General features: G+C 32.4%; 1 protein-coding gene across 1 annotated transcript; it reads right to left on the reverse strand.

Annotated features, from left to right (window-relative positions):
- Positions 1–4,401: 4,401 nt before the first annotated feature.
- Positions 4,402–8,397, reverse strand: LOC107463564 (probable LRR receptor-like serine/threonine-protein kinase At1g74360). The gene is made up of 2 exons (XM_016082373.3): positions 8,080–8,397; positions 4,402–7,848 (listed from the first exon to the last, which is right to left on the reverse strand). Exons 1-2 carry the CDS (start codon positions 8,144–8,146, stop codon positions 4,676–4,678), a joined length of 3,240 nt encoding a protein of 1,079 aa, XP_015937859.1. The 5' UTR covers positions 8,147–8,397; the 3' UTR covers positions 4,402–4,675.
- Positions 8,398–15,836: the final 7,439 nt, after the last annotated feature.

Consider the following 15,836-nt stretch of genomic DNA (forward strand, 5'->3'; position numbering starts at 1 on the left):
TGAGAGTGCAAATGTAAGAAATATAAATAACAAATTCAATAATTTATTTTAAATAATAATTATAGATAATAGTAGGTAATATATGCACTAGCTAGTTGTTATAGTAGTGGAGGAGCAATTGATGGTGATGTGTTCCTTTGTGCAGGACAATAATGATGTGAAGTATGGCAAATATGTCTCAACTTTCTATCCATGACTTGAAATCACTACTCACAGACACATGAAAATTTTTAGCCGGAAATCTAGCCATCAAGTGGATTTCATAATCTGATTAATAAGAGCCTATCCATAACTCTCTATTTGTAGAATCTAGCAATAATGCTACTGATTTCCTTGTAAGAAGCCAGCTCTTTTATTTAGTTGGTTTTATTTTATCAACATACATTTAAGTATTTAACACATTTAGTTAAATCCAATATGCTTAACATTATTTTGATTCATGATATGTAATTGTTAATGTTGCAAGTGTGAGGAGTGCATGAAGTTAGGCTAACATTAAAGAAAGCAAGGAAGAGTGAGGATTTTATAAGATGAGAGACTCATTCATTTAACATCTAAAGATTTTGAGTTAGATGTAGTGTCTTTTTATTTTATGTTATGTAACATTTCTCACATGCCTTTTTCTTATAATTAATATATTTATTCTACGCATGGATTAAAATGGACCCTACAAATTCCTATAATGGGGAAGATATGCAAAACAAATCATCTCTAGCCTACCAAAAATTTGAAACATGCATGTGTGAAAGGAGTTGTCAAATTCTGCACTTATACAATGTGAATAATTGAATTGTTCTTTGGTTTCATCATGAAACAATATATAGCTATAGCCTTATAGGAATATTTAAGTAGCCTGAAAATTTTTGTAGGGATTATATATTTTGATTTGACAAAAATTAAAGCAGACCAGCTAAAATTCAGGGTGTTACTGTTCATGTTTGTGTTTTTACATGTGAACATGCATGTAACTAGCTTCAAAGCACTCATCAATCTGAGAACAACTTTGCTAAAAGAAAGACAAGAAATATTCATTCAAAGCATTTGCATGTGCTATTGTTGGCCCATATATTGCACTTTGCACATATAATCAAGAGCCTTACAACAAAGATCAAGAAAGCATGCAATTATATTGTATTTAATGTGAACCCAAGGTTACGGATTCGAGTTGTGAAATGAGTCGTTGATATAATTATCAGGTTAGACTATCTATATTATATTCCTTAGGTATAATTCTTTCTCCGACTCTGCGTTAATACGAGATGCTTGTGCGCTAGAATGTCTTTTCTAATAATTAATCATTTTGTTTTTTGAAGTCATTCTTGTCATATTTTTAATGTAATTGAAAAAAGTGTTAAGTTTCTTGTAAATTGAGTAATATTTTTTTATCTTTCCTCACAGTTTCTATATTCTCTTTGGTTAAATTAGACATATTTCTTAACTATTTTCTGTTTATATATGTAGCTCAATTGATTTATATTTTCATATTGCTTAGAACAAAACTTATAAGATAATTAGCATGAGTAAAAATGTTTCATGCTTATCTGAGTCTCTGTTAAAGAAAACTAATGATAGCATACTATTTCTAGATCATATTTGCATATAGTTGCTGCATATTAAATTGGTCCTATATGTCACCATTGTTTTTGTGATCATATTTCTTCATAATATCAATGCATCTTTCTCTTTTAATTTGTTTTTTTCTTTCTCCATAGCATGCAGCTGCAAGATGTGTTTTCTACCTTGAAGATGTTGCTCGAATGAAAACTCATCAATGCACCATAATTTGCATAGTTCACACCATTTTTGTTGCTTATTTTGAAGCTGCACACCACCTTGCTGATCAAATTCCAACCTCTGTAATTGAGACTTGTGCTTTTTACCTTGAAAATGAAGCTTCAGCAACTCTTCATTCATACATGAAACTTTGCATATATCACACCATTGCCTCTCATAGCTTCTATTACTCTCACTTGTTCCAGCTTTCTCGCCGGATTCGAGTTCTAGCAGCTTCTCCCTGTGCTTGTGGCCTATCAAATGCTGCTTGAGATTGAATGGACTTGAGCAAGATACTTGGCAGATTTTGCAGTACACACTATTATCTGCCTCTGCATTGACTAATGTTTTCTTTCTCTTGGTTCCAGAAAGGTGTTGACTCAAAGATAGCCTTGGAGTTGAACCTGGTAATGGTATTGACTTGGAAGCTTGACTTGGTGATTTAACCTGAGAAACAAGTTTAAGATTCATAGATAGTAAATCTTATATATATGATGACAACTATGCAAAGCAACAGGTTTACTTAACTTATTATATTTCCCAAACAAAGTATTAACTAAGTAAATAGTCCAATTCATTTTTTATATAATGAAGATTTAGGTGGGGGTTGAATTTGGGTATAGAGGTATAGAGGTATAGATGGCAGAGTTTGAGTAGAAGGAAAAATAGTCTTAAGCACCCTTCAAAGAGTTAGCAGTAGGTAGCATTTAGATTTTGTCTTAGGACAAAAAAGATGTAGATAGTGAGATAGTAGAGATATGTTTCTCAAGTTCCTTCTTTTTCAAGGTACAAAACTTGTTTTAAAAATTGTCCTCAATACATATATTTTATGTGTCTTTAGTTTAGTATAAAAACTATCTTAAAAGTCGTCTTGCGACTCAGACGATTTTAATTTTGTCTCCATCCTTTCTTAACACAATTTTTTTCGCTAACACTTGTCTCGTGACAGTAACCAAAACAAGGTTGGTTAAAGAACAGTAGTGTTAGGCTACTGGCCAAAGATAAAACAAGTTGAAGAAAAAAGAAAAAGGGGGAAAGGAGAGTATTTTCTACTCTATAAGACCAGAAAGGAGAATCTAATTTGTCAAAAAGAATCAGCATTTAGAAAGCTAGAAAAATACAGTGGGAGACATGAGTAGACAGAAATGAAAAACAAAGAATAATAATTAAAAAGAATAAAAAGGATATTGATTGTGGAACAATATGTTGTAAACAATGACAGGAAAAGATTATCATCATCACCTGTAAAGGAAAAACCTCCTTAGTGGAATTAGAATTTGGTGATCTCAAATGTGGTGCTGCCACCTTCTTCCTATGTGCCAGCTCTCTCTGGATTGCAATTTCCACTGCCATTGTATTCTCCTCTTTCCTGCACCTACCATCCATGATCTCAAATGAATTTTTTCCAATTCCTTGTGTCAATCTTATGATGAACCAAATTTGATAGTAAGAAATTCTAGGTACATAAAACTAATAAAACTGCATGAGTTAACTCAAGTAAATACTATATAGTTATTACTTGTAAATAATGTTATTTAGCATTAGCAATATAAATTACTCAATGACCCTGAACCTGGTTTCTATATCCACAACAAAGGTAAGTTCAAGGGACTCTCCATCTTATCTTATGAACAACTATGATAAAAGTAGTTGTTAACACTGTAAGAGTAAAAGTGGCAATTGACCAAATGATCCTTAGGCTTCAAATTTTGATAATGTGGTAGGAGGGTATAATTGACAATGAACAATCTATCATTTTTCAAGGTGAAAATAGTATGATAGTACCCTTTTGCAATGCCAATGATGTGTTAGAATTGCTTGTTTCTTCAGTACATGGCATGCTTATTCATATTACCAACTCACTTTTGCATATTTGTTGTAATTTCACAATAACTTTAGTATATTTAAATAAGTTATACTAGCTTTAGAATCAATGAGATGTTTATTTGGAAAACATAAAGAAGAATAAAATTAAGCAAATCTTAACATGCAACTAGTAATAGCACATAGCAGTAAAGGGTGAATACTGAAGACTTTCTTAAGTTTCTTTTTGTGTTATGGGCTTATGGCCAAGTTGTTGATCAATTAGGTAGCCTCCACCCCCTCTTTTTTTTTTTTTATAAGGGTGACAGTGATGGATTCTAGAACACAACACCATTCTGATCTTTAACAGATTTTGTGCAAAGACCTCTGTGAAGGTTATTGTTTATCCTTTCTTCTCTTAAAGCTATAAAGAAAACCTACAAACACAAATTCCTTTTTCTCTTTTCTTTCTTTGAAGATTCTAATACATTGTAATACCATTCTTTTATTTGGACTGTGGAGAATTTACTACAAAGAAAATAATATATTAACTTAATATTGATATCGCCTAAAAAGGCTGACCATTCCATTAATTTGTTAATATATTTGTTGGGATAAAACCTACCTGATATACTTTTTAATTAATACAAATGTCATCAGGCCTCAAAGTCATAAACTCATTTTTCTTCTATATTTATAATTTAAATTGAATTAACTATGATTGGTGACAATGTTCTCTTCATTCAACGTGAATTATTAAAAAGAAGAGTGAAGTAGATGTTAGTACAGAAGAAGGAAAAATAAAATACCGTGTCATGAAGACAATGAAGAGAAAATGCTCAGTATTCATTGAAAGTGTTAAAACTAAATCATAGTTACAAGCAATGACAAATCTGAGAGTTACAAAACAAAATTGAGCAACCTCTTCAACTTGAATGATGAAGTTTCTTTCTTTACACAAGAATCAACTGTGCATGACATGTTTTATGTTTTGTTTTTCTTTCTATGTATACTGTATGGTAACTTAAACTATGCACATTGTTTTCCTATGACAAAATCACTAAACTTGCTAATCACACAGTTTTTAACTGTACTAGGACTAAACAAGGTGGCCATAACCTGATTCTCCACTAGGGTTATTGTTGTATATCTTGACCAACATGGCTAGGACCTCCTTCATGTTAGGCCTAGCTTGTGGTGACTCATTTGTGCACTTAACCCCAACTTGTAACAGCTCAAGCATCTCCTCTTCACCCTCCATGACCAAAACTGGCTCAGAATGGCTCAACCCCAGAACTCTCCTAGCCCATTCAACCAAGCACTCTTCACCACCATCCACTGCTCTTCTCCCAGTTGCAAGCTCCATAGTCAAAACCCCATAACTATACACATCACCCTTTGTTGTTGCTTGCATTGTTTGTCCATATTCCGGTGCAACGTACCCTACTGTTCCAGCAACCATTGTGCTAACATGAGAATCCTCAGCATCAACAAATCTTGCAAGTCCAAAGTCTGTGACTTTGGCATTACCATCATTGTCTAGTAACACATTGCTAGCCTTAACATCTCTATGAACAATTGAAGGGTAGCATTCATGGTGCAAGTAGACCAATGCTCTTGCCACATCAATTGCCACTTCTAAGCGCCGCTTTGATGTTAATCTCACTTTGTCAGTGACTAGATCCTCCAAGCTTCCTCCTCCTATGTACTCATAAACAAGGATCTTCTGGGAACCATATAGGCACCAGCCATAGAGTGTAACAAGGTTTGGATGAGGCCAACCAAAACCATGGCCACTCAGAACCTCCATTTCGGCTCTGAACTCTTTCTCGCCCTCAATACCTTCCCTTTGAAGCTTCTTCACTGCCACTACTCTACCATCTGGAAACACTCCTTTGTACACTGTCCCAAATCCACCTTTTCCTATGACTCTATCCTCTTTGAAGTTCCCTGTTGCCAACAAGATATCAGCATGTGTGAAAACTGTCTTGTTCAAGTGGAATATCTTGACAGTATCCGAATTCCATGGTGATGAACCTGAACTTGTGGAATCATTATCCACCTTTTTAAGGTATCCTTGTTCCACCTTCGGAGTTTTCAGCAAGAAATAAACTATTAGGCAGATGAGTCCAAAGACCAACGTGGCCAGTGATAGAGAAAGACACATGAAAAATGGAGAAAATTTTGTGGACTTGGTCAAGTGTTTATGTTTGTGTGAAGAATTGGTGTTGTTAATGTAACTAGGGAGGCTCAAGAGGGGGTCACCCAAATATGAACTTTTGTCAAAAATCACAAATCCATTCTGTGGCACTTGACCAGATATGAAGGGGTTGTATGAGATGTTGAATGTGCTAAGCTCAACCAAGTTGAACAAACTTGAAGGAATTGGCCCTGAGAAATTGTTCCAAGACAAATCAAGATCCTGAAGAGACTTCATGTTGCTGATTTCGCCTGGAATTTCGCCTGAGAAATTGTTTCTGGAGATGTTCAAGACTATAAGTGCCATGTTTGAAATGACTGATGGGAACTTCCCAGAGAACTTGTTATCCCCCAATTGCAGCATGCTGAAGTTCACCATGTTACCAATTTCTGCAGGTACTTCACCACTGAGCTGATTCCCACTTAATTGAATATAACCACCTATCTGTGATGATTTAGAGGAAGAATCATATGTCCATGTGGAGAAAACACCATAGCCTTTGAGAAGTTTGTACCAAAGGCTTCTACAATTCTTCCTTGTGAGAACAGTATACACAAACGTGTATGGAGGGTAATCAGCAGGTAACCATCTCCTCATTGCTGAGCATCCACTATTTCCAGAAATGATTTTGCCAATAGTATTTCTTCTGTTCAATTCAAATGTGGCCATTGCATTTCTTCCGATTCTGGCCAATTCTGAGGGCAAGCTTCCAGAGAGCTTGTTGTTTGCAAGATTCAACCACAACAAGCTAGAGCAATTTCCCAACTCTGGTGGGATTTCACCGGTTAACGAATTATCCGAAAGCATTAGCCATAGCAATGAACTCAATTTTCCAAGGGTTGGAGGGATTGAGCCATTGAAATTGTTGAAGGCAAGATCAAGTGCTTGAATGTTGGTCAAATTTCCAAGTTCAGCTGGAATTGGTCCACTGAACTTGTTGTAGGTTAAGGTTAAGAAAGTGAGACCTGACAATTGAGAGATTTCAGGAGGTAATGGACCTGAAAAGTTGTTGAAGCTTAGATCTAATCGGCAAAGATTTGTCAATGAGAAAATTCCTGATGTGAGCAGTCCTCCAGTGTAGGAATTTGATTGAAGGAGAAGAAACTTAACTTGCTTGAGTTCCCCAAAAATCACTTGTACATCACCACCAAATCCGTTGTTGCTCACATCCAAGATGAACAACTTGGACAAGTTCAAAAGGGAATCTGGAATATCTCTTGAAAAAGTGTTGTTCCCCAAGAGCAATGATTCTAGTCCTGAGATCGATCCGAATTCTTTAGGAACCGTCCCATTAAAATAGTTGCTGGAAAGATCAAGAGTCACCAATTCTTTGCAGTTAGCAATATCCTTAGGGGCCTCACCAACAAAACCATTCTCTGAAAGATCCAATTTTTCAAGGCTGCAATTTTCAGGAAAAGCACGAGAAGGAACAATCCCAGTGAGATAGTTTTCTGACACCGAAAACTGTCTGAGCCTTGCGAACCCAGTCCATATGCTTCCAGTAAGATTGTTGGTGCTCAAATCCAAGTACTGCAACCTGAGGCATTTGTCAAAGCATCCATCAATCCCACCAGTGAAGTGATTCTCTGAGACATTCAGTGTTACCAAACTCTCACAAATGGCAGGGAAATTCGATCGAATTTCCCCACGAATCCTGTTTGTAGACAAGTCCAGCATCTGCAACCTCGTCAAGCCTGTCAAATTCAGCTCCCCCTCAAGAATATTGTGGGAGAGGTTGAGGTACACAAGGTTCTGGCACTTCCTCAAGTCCTCAGGAATCATACCAATGAATGAATTCCCAGAGAGATCAAGGTGTGTGAGCTCAGTGAGCATAGAGAAGTTGCTGAACATCTCACCAGATATGGAACTTGAAGAGAGGTCTATGCTCACAACCCTCCATGAATCTGAACCATTGATGAGGCTGCAAGAGATTCCTGACCAATCACAATGATTTGAGTTGTTCCAGTTCATAAACCTTCCTGTGTCACCTACAGTTTGATTCTCTATGTAAGATTTCAGCTTCAGCATAATTTGCTTGTCTGTATCCATTGAACCCCCAGCAACCAATTTACCTAACACAAGAAAAGACAAAAACTTAGGAGACAGCATCAACCTAAGGAAAAACTAAACTACATAGGAAACCAACTGCTCATAGAATCTAAAGTTGATATACATGCTCTTATTGTTAATGAGGTTTGATTATATTAAGCTATATTGTGAGGTTCATCAATAAAATAAACCAATGACTATTAATTCATATAAAAAAAGCAAAAGGAGCTAAAGGGTGAGTTTTGAGATGGTACCTGGGAAGAAAAGGACCAAGAAACAGACTAACAGGAAGCCCCATGAATCTGCTTCCTTCTGTGACATTAATAAGGATCCTTCTTTTGTACTATTTTCTTTACTTTTCTCTCTTAGGACAAAACTCAAACACTTTGTGGGGATTCCAAGGAAACAGATTTTTTTTATGTTGAGGGAATTGAAGCCATTGATATGGTGATGTTATTTTTTGTTGTTTTGGTGTGGAAACACTATGGTTTGTGTCTTCCCTTTCCATTTTTTCTTTGTGGTGATATCATGTTTAGGGGACTTATTTTTAAGGAACCATGGATTGCAATTGCTGCTGATGATGATGTTAATATTTATTAATAAATTAAAAAAGTGTTTATTGGTATTTTGTTTGTTGATGAATATGAATGTCAATATCACTTGTGTTTTCTGCTTTGGCTGGTATATTTATTCAATGGTTTAATGTTTATTTAATTTAAGCGGTTCTGACACATTTTTTTTTATTTCATCTATATTTATTCAATGTTATAAATTCATTTAGTTATTTTTTATGTAAGTAAATTGTTATTTTTTTAAATAAATTATATGAATTTTGTATCTGTGAGATTATGTTACACGTCTCTATCGATAAACTATTATACTAATATAATTTTTAAAATTTAAAATATATGACACTCGTTGATTTACATTTTATAAGATATGATAGTAAATTTTGCCTTAACTTGTAAGGCGGTAAATGTAGACATAAAAATTGAACAATTATATTCAAGTTTGATAATTCGAATAATGAATAAGAATATAATCACATGGTAGATAGGGTTTTCATAATCCAAAAGTCTATTACAAAATATTCTCAAATACTTATTTGTACCTTCCCAAAAAAAATTATAAGCCAATGACAAAATTTTAGAATTTTTTTTAAATAAATTTAAAAAATATTTTATTTATTGTAATAAATAATTTTAAAAATAATTATAAAAATACGTAATATGTCTTACGTATTATTTGTTCTGACTTATTTTGTTTATAATATAAATAAGATATATGTTTGTAATTATTTATTTTAATAAATAAAATATTTTTTTATTAAAAAAAACTAAAATTTTACACCAACTTATGTTATTACTGAAAAAGAATGTAAAAATTGGAGAAGGGAAATGGGAAGAGAGTGAGGATGACGGTGGAGCCGCCGTTGCTGACCGGTTGAGGGAAGAAGATTGGCGCGCACGGGTTTGAACTTTGACTATTATGATAAAGCATGTTTGTTTGTTAGCTTCGGGACACTAACCTAGTTATACACACGAAATTGCATACCTTATCCTCTAACACCTTTTTTTTTATATTTTAATATTTTATATTACTTTGTGCAATTTAGGAGTCTGTACGGAAATAAAATTCACTTCTTGTATCTTCTAACAATTTTCTAGCCATAATAATGTATAAGGAAATTATAGGGTACAGATCAAAGTTTGAAGATGTGTTTATGTGGCAACATTTAAATCACATATTCTAAAGTCACACTTTTTATTTAAAATCGTAACTTTTTATAAAGAAAAGCGTCACTTTATGGAAAAAAGTAAATTGGAAGGTTTAAGAAAAGAAATAATTAAGTTATCAAAATTAATAGATCAAAAATTAATGATTTTAACTAATGTTAATTGTAATGACACCGAATTCTTAAAATCAATACAAAATAATTTTTCTCAAAATCTTTATTTTACTATAAATTTTATTGAAGGACTTCAAAAACCTGAAAAAACTTATTTTTCACACGGAATTTCTAAAAAATGTTACCATGGAAATGATTCTCCATCTTTATCATACTTTTAACCCACAATTAAATTCTATAATAGATATGCTTGAAGAAATATTAGTATCCATAAAATTTCAAAGAAATAAGGAAAAAGAGAATCCCAAAGAAGAAAATTTTCAAAATATAATCAACATAACAGATTTAAAAGTAAAACCACCATTGAAATTATGAATATTGAAGAAAAATTAGAAGAAGTAATAATGCTTTTTAAACAATTAAAAATGGCTCAAGAAAATAATATTATGGAACATGGATTTCAAATAGAAGAAGAATTAGTAAATTCCGAAAATATAGAAAATGAAGAACACATCTTAGATTATTCAAGTGACGAAGAACCAGCAATTCCAATACAAGTAAAAAATGAAGCTGGAACATCTAAGGATAATCAATCTCAATTTAAATGGAAACAGGTTTTGATAATTATGCTTTTAAAAAATGATTTATAAATAAAGATTCAAAATATACAAAAATACCATCAAAATACGTTCTTAAAATCTAGGAAATGGAAGGAGAAAGAATGCTCGATTTAGACTGCAAAAAGAACAAAAAAGAAATTTTCAAAAACTGGTTGAATTCCTTCATATTAGAAGCCTTTACTAATCCAAAACTTAGTCAATTGTCTGGAAGAGATATTTGGAATTACATAGGATTTCATACTAAAGGAACTATAAAAGATTATATGACATCAATAGAAAACCAAATAATAGAAGATTTAGCAACAAAAACAACAGCTTATGATAAGATATTATATATAATGATGATTCTATATAAAGAATTTTTTGGAAAAAATATTATAGATCATAGACAAGAAGTCTATAATAAAAAATATCAAGAAGCAAAAAATCATTTAGCTAATATTCAGATATATGATCTATGTAATGTAGAGTCTTATATATGTGAATATAGAATACATTATTACAAATTAAAAGAAGAAGATAAAAATCATTATTTTAGTATGTATATAACAAAACTTCCATATCCTGCTAATGAATTTATAATGGGAAGATTTATAAGAGAAATAAATAGAGGGACAATTAAAAATAATTTTGGTGGAGCAACCGCTGCAATAAGAGAGGAAATAAAAGAACGTTGTATGCAAGAAGCAACTCAAAAAAGATTTGCAAATATAATTAGAATTTGCTGTCAGGATAATAAAGAGATACCCCAAAAATATGGGCTTAATAAAAATTTTCAGAGAAAAAGAAAATATTAATTTAGAAAAAGAAAATACTATCCAAACCGGAGAAAAAAGAGGTATTTTAGAACAAGAAATAACAATAAAAACAAAAGGCAAAAAAGTGACTATTGCCCAAATAAAAAAGAAAACTGTAAGTGTTGGTATTGTCAAGAAGAAGGACACTATGCAAATGAATGTCTGAAAAAGAAGGATAAAAAAGATCTTACTAAACAAATAGAAATTGCTAAGTCTTGTTTCATGGAACCTTTAGAGGAATCTGATGATAACTTAGACTATATTTTTGAATATGTCTCAGAAACAGACTCAGAGACTGAGCAATAATGCCACATTTATTACTATAAAAATAATAGAAAAGTTTATAAATGCTTTCATAGATTCTGGGGCAACACAATGCTTTGCTAGTTCAAATATAAAACTTGATTGGAAAAAATTAAAGAAACCATTAAGAGTTAGAATAGCTGACAAATCAATACATAAAATTGACCAAAAAACGGAGATGGCTGAAATTTTTATTCAAAATTATAGGTTCATTGTTCCATCTATATATATGTTAGATTCTGGAATGGATTTTATCATAGGAAATAACTTTTTAAGGCTATATCATCCATTCATTCAAGAATTAACATATATAGTTTTAAAAGCTCCACACGATTCTGCAATAAATCAAAAATCAAAACGTATAAAAATACCAACTACTACTATAGATAAGATCTTAAAATTTAAAATATTTTCTATATTAGAAACATGTTATTTAAATTTATACTTTCAGATAAACATTCCAAAAAATAATTTTGAAATAAAGATAGAGGAACTTTTGGATGAAATTTGTGCTGAAAATCCTTTAGATATTAAAAATACAAATAACAAATTAGTAAGCATTAAATTAAAAGATCCTACAAAAGAGATAAATGTTCCAAATAAAATTCCTTATTCCGCAAGAGATAGAGAAGAGTTCTCTTTAGAATGTAGAGATCTTTTGGAAAAAGGAATTCTAAGATTAAGTAAAAGTCCTCATGCGGCTCCAGCCTTTTATGTCGAAAACAATAATGAAATTAAAAGGGGAAAATGAAGAATGGTTATTAACTATAAGAAGATGAATGAAGCAACTATTGGTGATGCTCATAAACTTCCAAGAAAAGATTCTATTTTAGAAAAAATCAAAGAAGCGACTTGGTTTTCATCTCTTGATACAAAATCAGGATATTGGCAACTTCGTTTAGACAAAGAAACAAAGAAATTAACTGCTTTTACTTGCCCAACAAAAAAATCAACAAGTGTGTTACTCTATGAATGGAATGTATTACCATTCGGATTAAAACAAGCTCCAGGTATTTATCAAAGATTTATGGAAGAAAATCTAAAAGAGTTAAATGAATTTGTTTTAGTATAAAAAAGTATGGAAATGGGATGAAAAAGATAGTATGCAAATTCAAAGAATCAAAGAATTATGTAAAAAACTTCCAGAACTTTACATTCCAGAAGAAAATGACTACTTAATAGTAGAAACAGATGCTTCAGACATAACCTGGTCAGGATGTCTAAAAGCTAAGAAAGCTATAAAAAGTTTGGGACAAGAAAAAGAATCAGTAGATTCTAAATATTCCCCAAAGGAATTACTTTGCAGATATATTTCAGGGACGTTTACTCCAACAGAACAGAGATATACTACTCATGAAAAGGAAACTCTAGCAGCAATTAAATCTCTTAAGAAATGAAAAATTGATTTATTACCCAGAGAATTTACATTAAGGACAGATTCAAGCTACCTAACAGGTTTCATACGATATAATTTAAAAGTTAATTATAATCATGGACGATTGGTAAGATGAAAATTATTTTTGTTACAATATCCAATAAAAATTGAATATATTAAGGGTGACAAAAATGTTATTGCAGATACATTAACAAGAGAATGGAGTTCGTCTGCAACGCATTAGATCAAGAAATTCAAAAATATGAATAAGAACTCGAAAAATGCAAGCATTGTCAGCAAATAAGGACACAGATCCAATCCCTCAAGAAGGCCATCGAAGCAATGAAATCAACACAACAACCAAAACCATCAGAGTTCAGCCAGCTAAGCGTGGTGGACAAATCAGGTGAAGAAAAAATTTCAGAAAATAAAACAATTGCTGAAATTATCAAAAAATCCACCCAAGATAAAAAATATTATGTAATTTATAATGGCCCCATGAAAGGAGTACATGATGCCTGGGAAAAAGCAGCACCATTTACACATCAATCAAGGATAATTCATAAAGGAGGGTTTTTAATACTGGAAGAAGCAAAGGAATCCTTCAGGGAATATGAAACTCTTCATCCAGAGCAAACCCTAAAAAGAGCAGATAAAGCTCCAATTCAAACCCAGAGAACAGGGATAATAAGAAACATTCCTAAGGGCTGAAATCAAGGAAAAGAAAAGGGTCTGTAGATCAAATCTCAGAGAAACCCTTAACATAGTCCTGAATTGGACCGAAGAAAAAAGGGCAATCTTGGGATATTATCCTATTACCAAAGAACAGCTAACAAAGCTGGTTATATTTCCAGATGCTTCCCCCTCCGACACCTATCAGTTTTTCCAGTATGGATTAATTGATACAATTTTAATTTTTAATGATCTAAAAATTATCAGTGAGTTTTCTGCAGGATTCGTTGATGCAGTAAAGAGATTTAAAAATATGATTGACAATGTAAATTCAAGGGATATATCCCTAAAATTTACAAACAGTCAACCTATTTTTAAAGAAGAAGAATGCTTGGTCCCAGCACACCAAGTAATATTCATGTCCGTCTTTCCAGAAAATTTTCAACCAATTGATCAGATTCAAGATTTAACAATTTACAGTCATGAAGGAAGGCTAGCCAGTACATTAGCAAGGGTTTTTGAAAGAACTCAAAAAATAACAAAGGAATCTCACACAAGGATTAATTATAAAAGTAGAAATACTCTGCTTGTGTCCAGTAAAAGAAATGAAATTGAAGAAAGAGAGATGAGACTCTTGGTGGAATTTGAATCAACATTCTACAACTTATCTGAACTTTTAGAAAAGCTCCCTGAAGGGATAAAGAGGAATCTCTGCTATTTAATAAAAGACAGAGAAGACCACAAGTGCCAGCTATGTGCCTCAGAGATATATGAAGAAAGCAATAATGAAACGGAATCAACTCACATGATGAAGGAATAATAAAACGGAATCAACCCACATGGTAAAGGAAGAAGACAACGCATCTGAAGGTCACATGATGAAAGAGGAGGACAGCACATCTGAAGCATCTCTTAACATTATTGCATAGTGACGTAAGCACTTAGGTCATAAAGCACCAACAATGTAGCTGGTGCAAGATAGCAAACAATGACGTAAGCAATGACGTCATAAGAAGGGTAAGGATGAGAATTGTCCATCAAACCCAACTATTATAAATAGGTCGCTTAGGCAATTGTAGAAGGCATCAAACAATAGAAAGCAGGAGGCTAAGAGTACTCATATGCTAGGAGAGCAAGGAGGAAGCTGCCGAGGCGATTCTATAGTTTGAAGAAGAATTCCCTTAGGAAAAACCAATTCTAAACTCCCCTCTGGAGTTAGTATCTACAATCTCCCCTCTGGAAATAAAAACATCTTATGTAAAATATACTAAATAAAGGAAGTTTTTCTCCAGAAAGGTACGCCTTTATCCTAATCTCTTGTTCGATGGCCTTTTTGAGGGATTGGATCTGTATCCTTATTTGCTGACAATGCTTGCATTTTTCAAGTTCTTCTTCGTATTTCTGAATTTCTTAGGACTATGTTAAGGGTTTCCCTGAGATTTGATCTACAGACCCTTTTCTTTTCCTTGATTTCGGACCTTGTAGGAATGTTTCTTATTATTCCTGTTCTCTGGGCTTGAATTGGAGCTTTATCTACTCTTTTTAGGGTTATACTATGGAAAAATTCAACTTGAAGCTCCTATAAAGATAAAATCCGCCAATGAAGAACTTGAAATAGCTTTTATAAATGATGAAGAATTGAGTAAACATATTGAGAAAATTAAGGATCAACAAAAAAGATCTAAAATTGGATGGATTCATATTAGTACTATACAAGTCTTAATCAAATCTACATATACGAAAGGAATTAATTCACCAATAAACTTAGCAATCTGTGACAAAAGAATTACTGATGACCTAATAGATCAAATAATTGGAATTGTTCATGGAAACTTGGCAAACGTAAATGTTAAATTCAATGCCCATCTTGGATATGCTATACATTTATCAACTGAAAACCTTGGAAGATCTATAAGTTTGGCTTATAAATTTCATAGAAAGAATCTAATGGAACAAGACGATGAACCTTTTTCAATTACATATGCAATAAATTATGCTTTAACAAATAGCCATCATAGTATAATATTTAAAAACAGAGAAAGAATTTATGTTGATGAATTATTTCATAAAATTGTAAAAACAGAAATACCAAAATATAAAGCTATTGAAAACCCAGTTCTATTATTAAAAGAACCATCAGAAAAATTAGTCATCAAATTTTCAAATAAGAGAATCCAAAATTAATAGCCCTTTAAGTTTATCTAAGTTAAAGATTAAAGAAGAAAATTCTGAAATAAAAGAATTAACAAAAAAGGTCGAAAAATTAAATGAAACCCTAAACATTAAATTATGACAATAAATAAAGAAAAAATATATGTAACTTATCAAGACAAGAAACAAGAGCTCTTTGAAAGAAAAAATCGGTTGAATTATTTACAGTTTTCTGAAATAAATC

This window comes from Arachis duranensis, chromosome 8 (assembly GCF_000817695.3).
Source record: "Arachis duranensis cultivar V14167 chromosome 8, aradu.V14167.gnm2.J7QH, whole genome shotgun sequence".
Lineage (NCBI taxonomy): Eukaryota > Viridiplantae > Streptophyta > Magnoliopsida > Fabales > Fabaceae > Arachis > Arachis duranensis.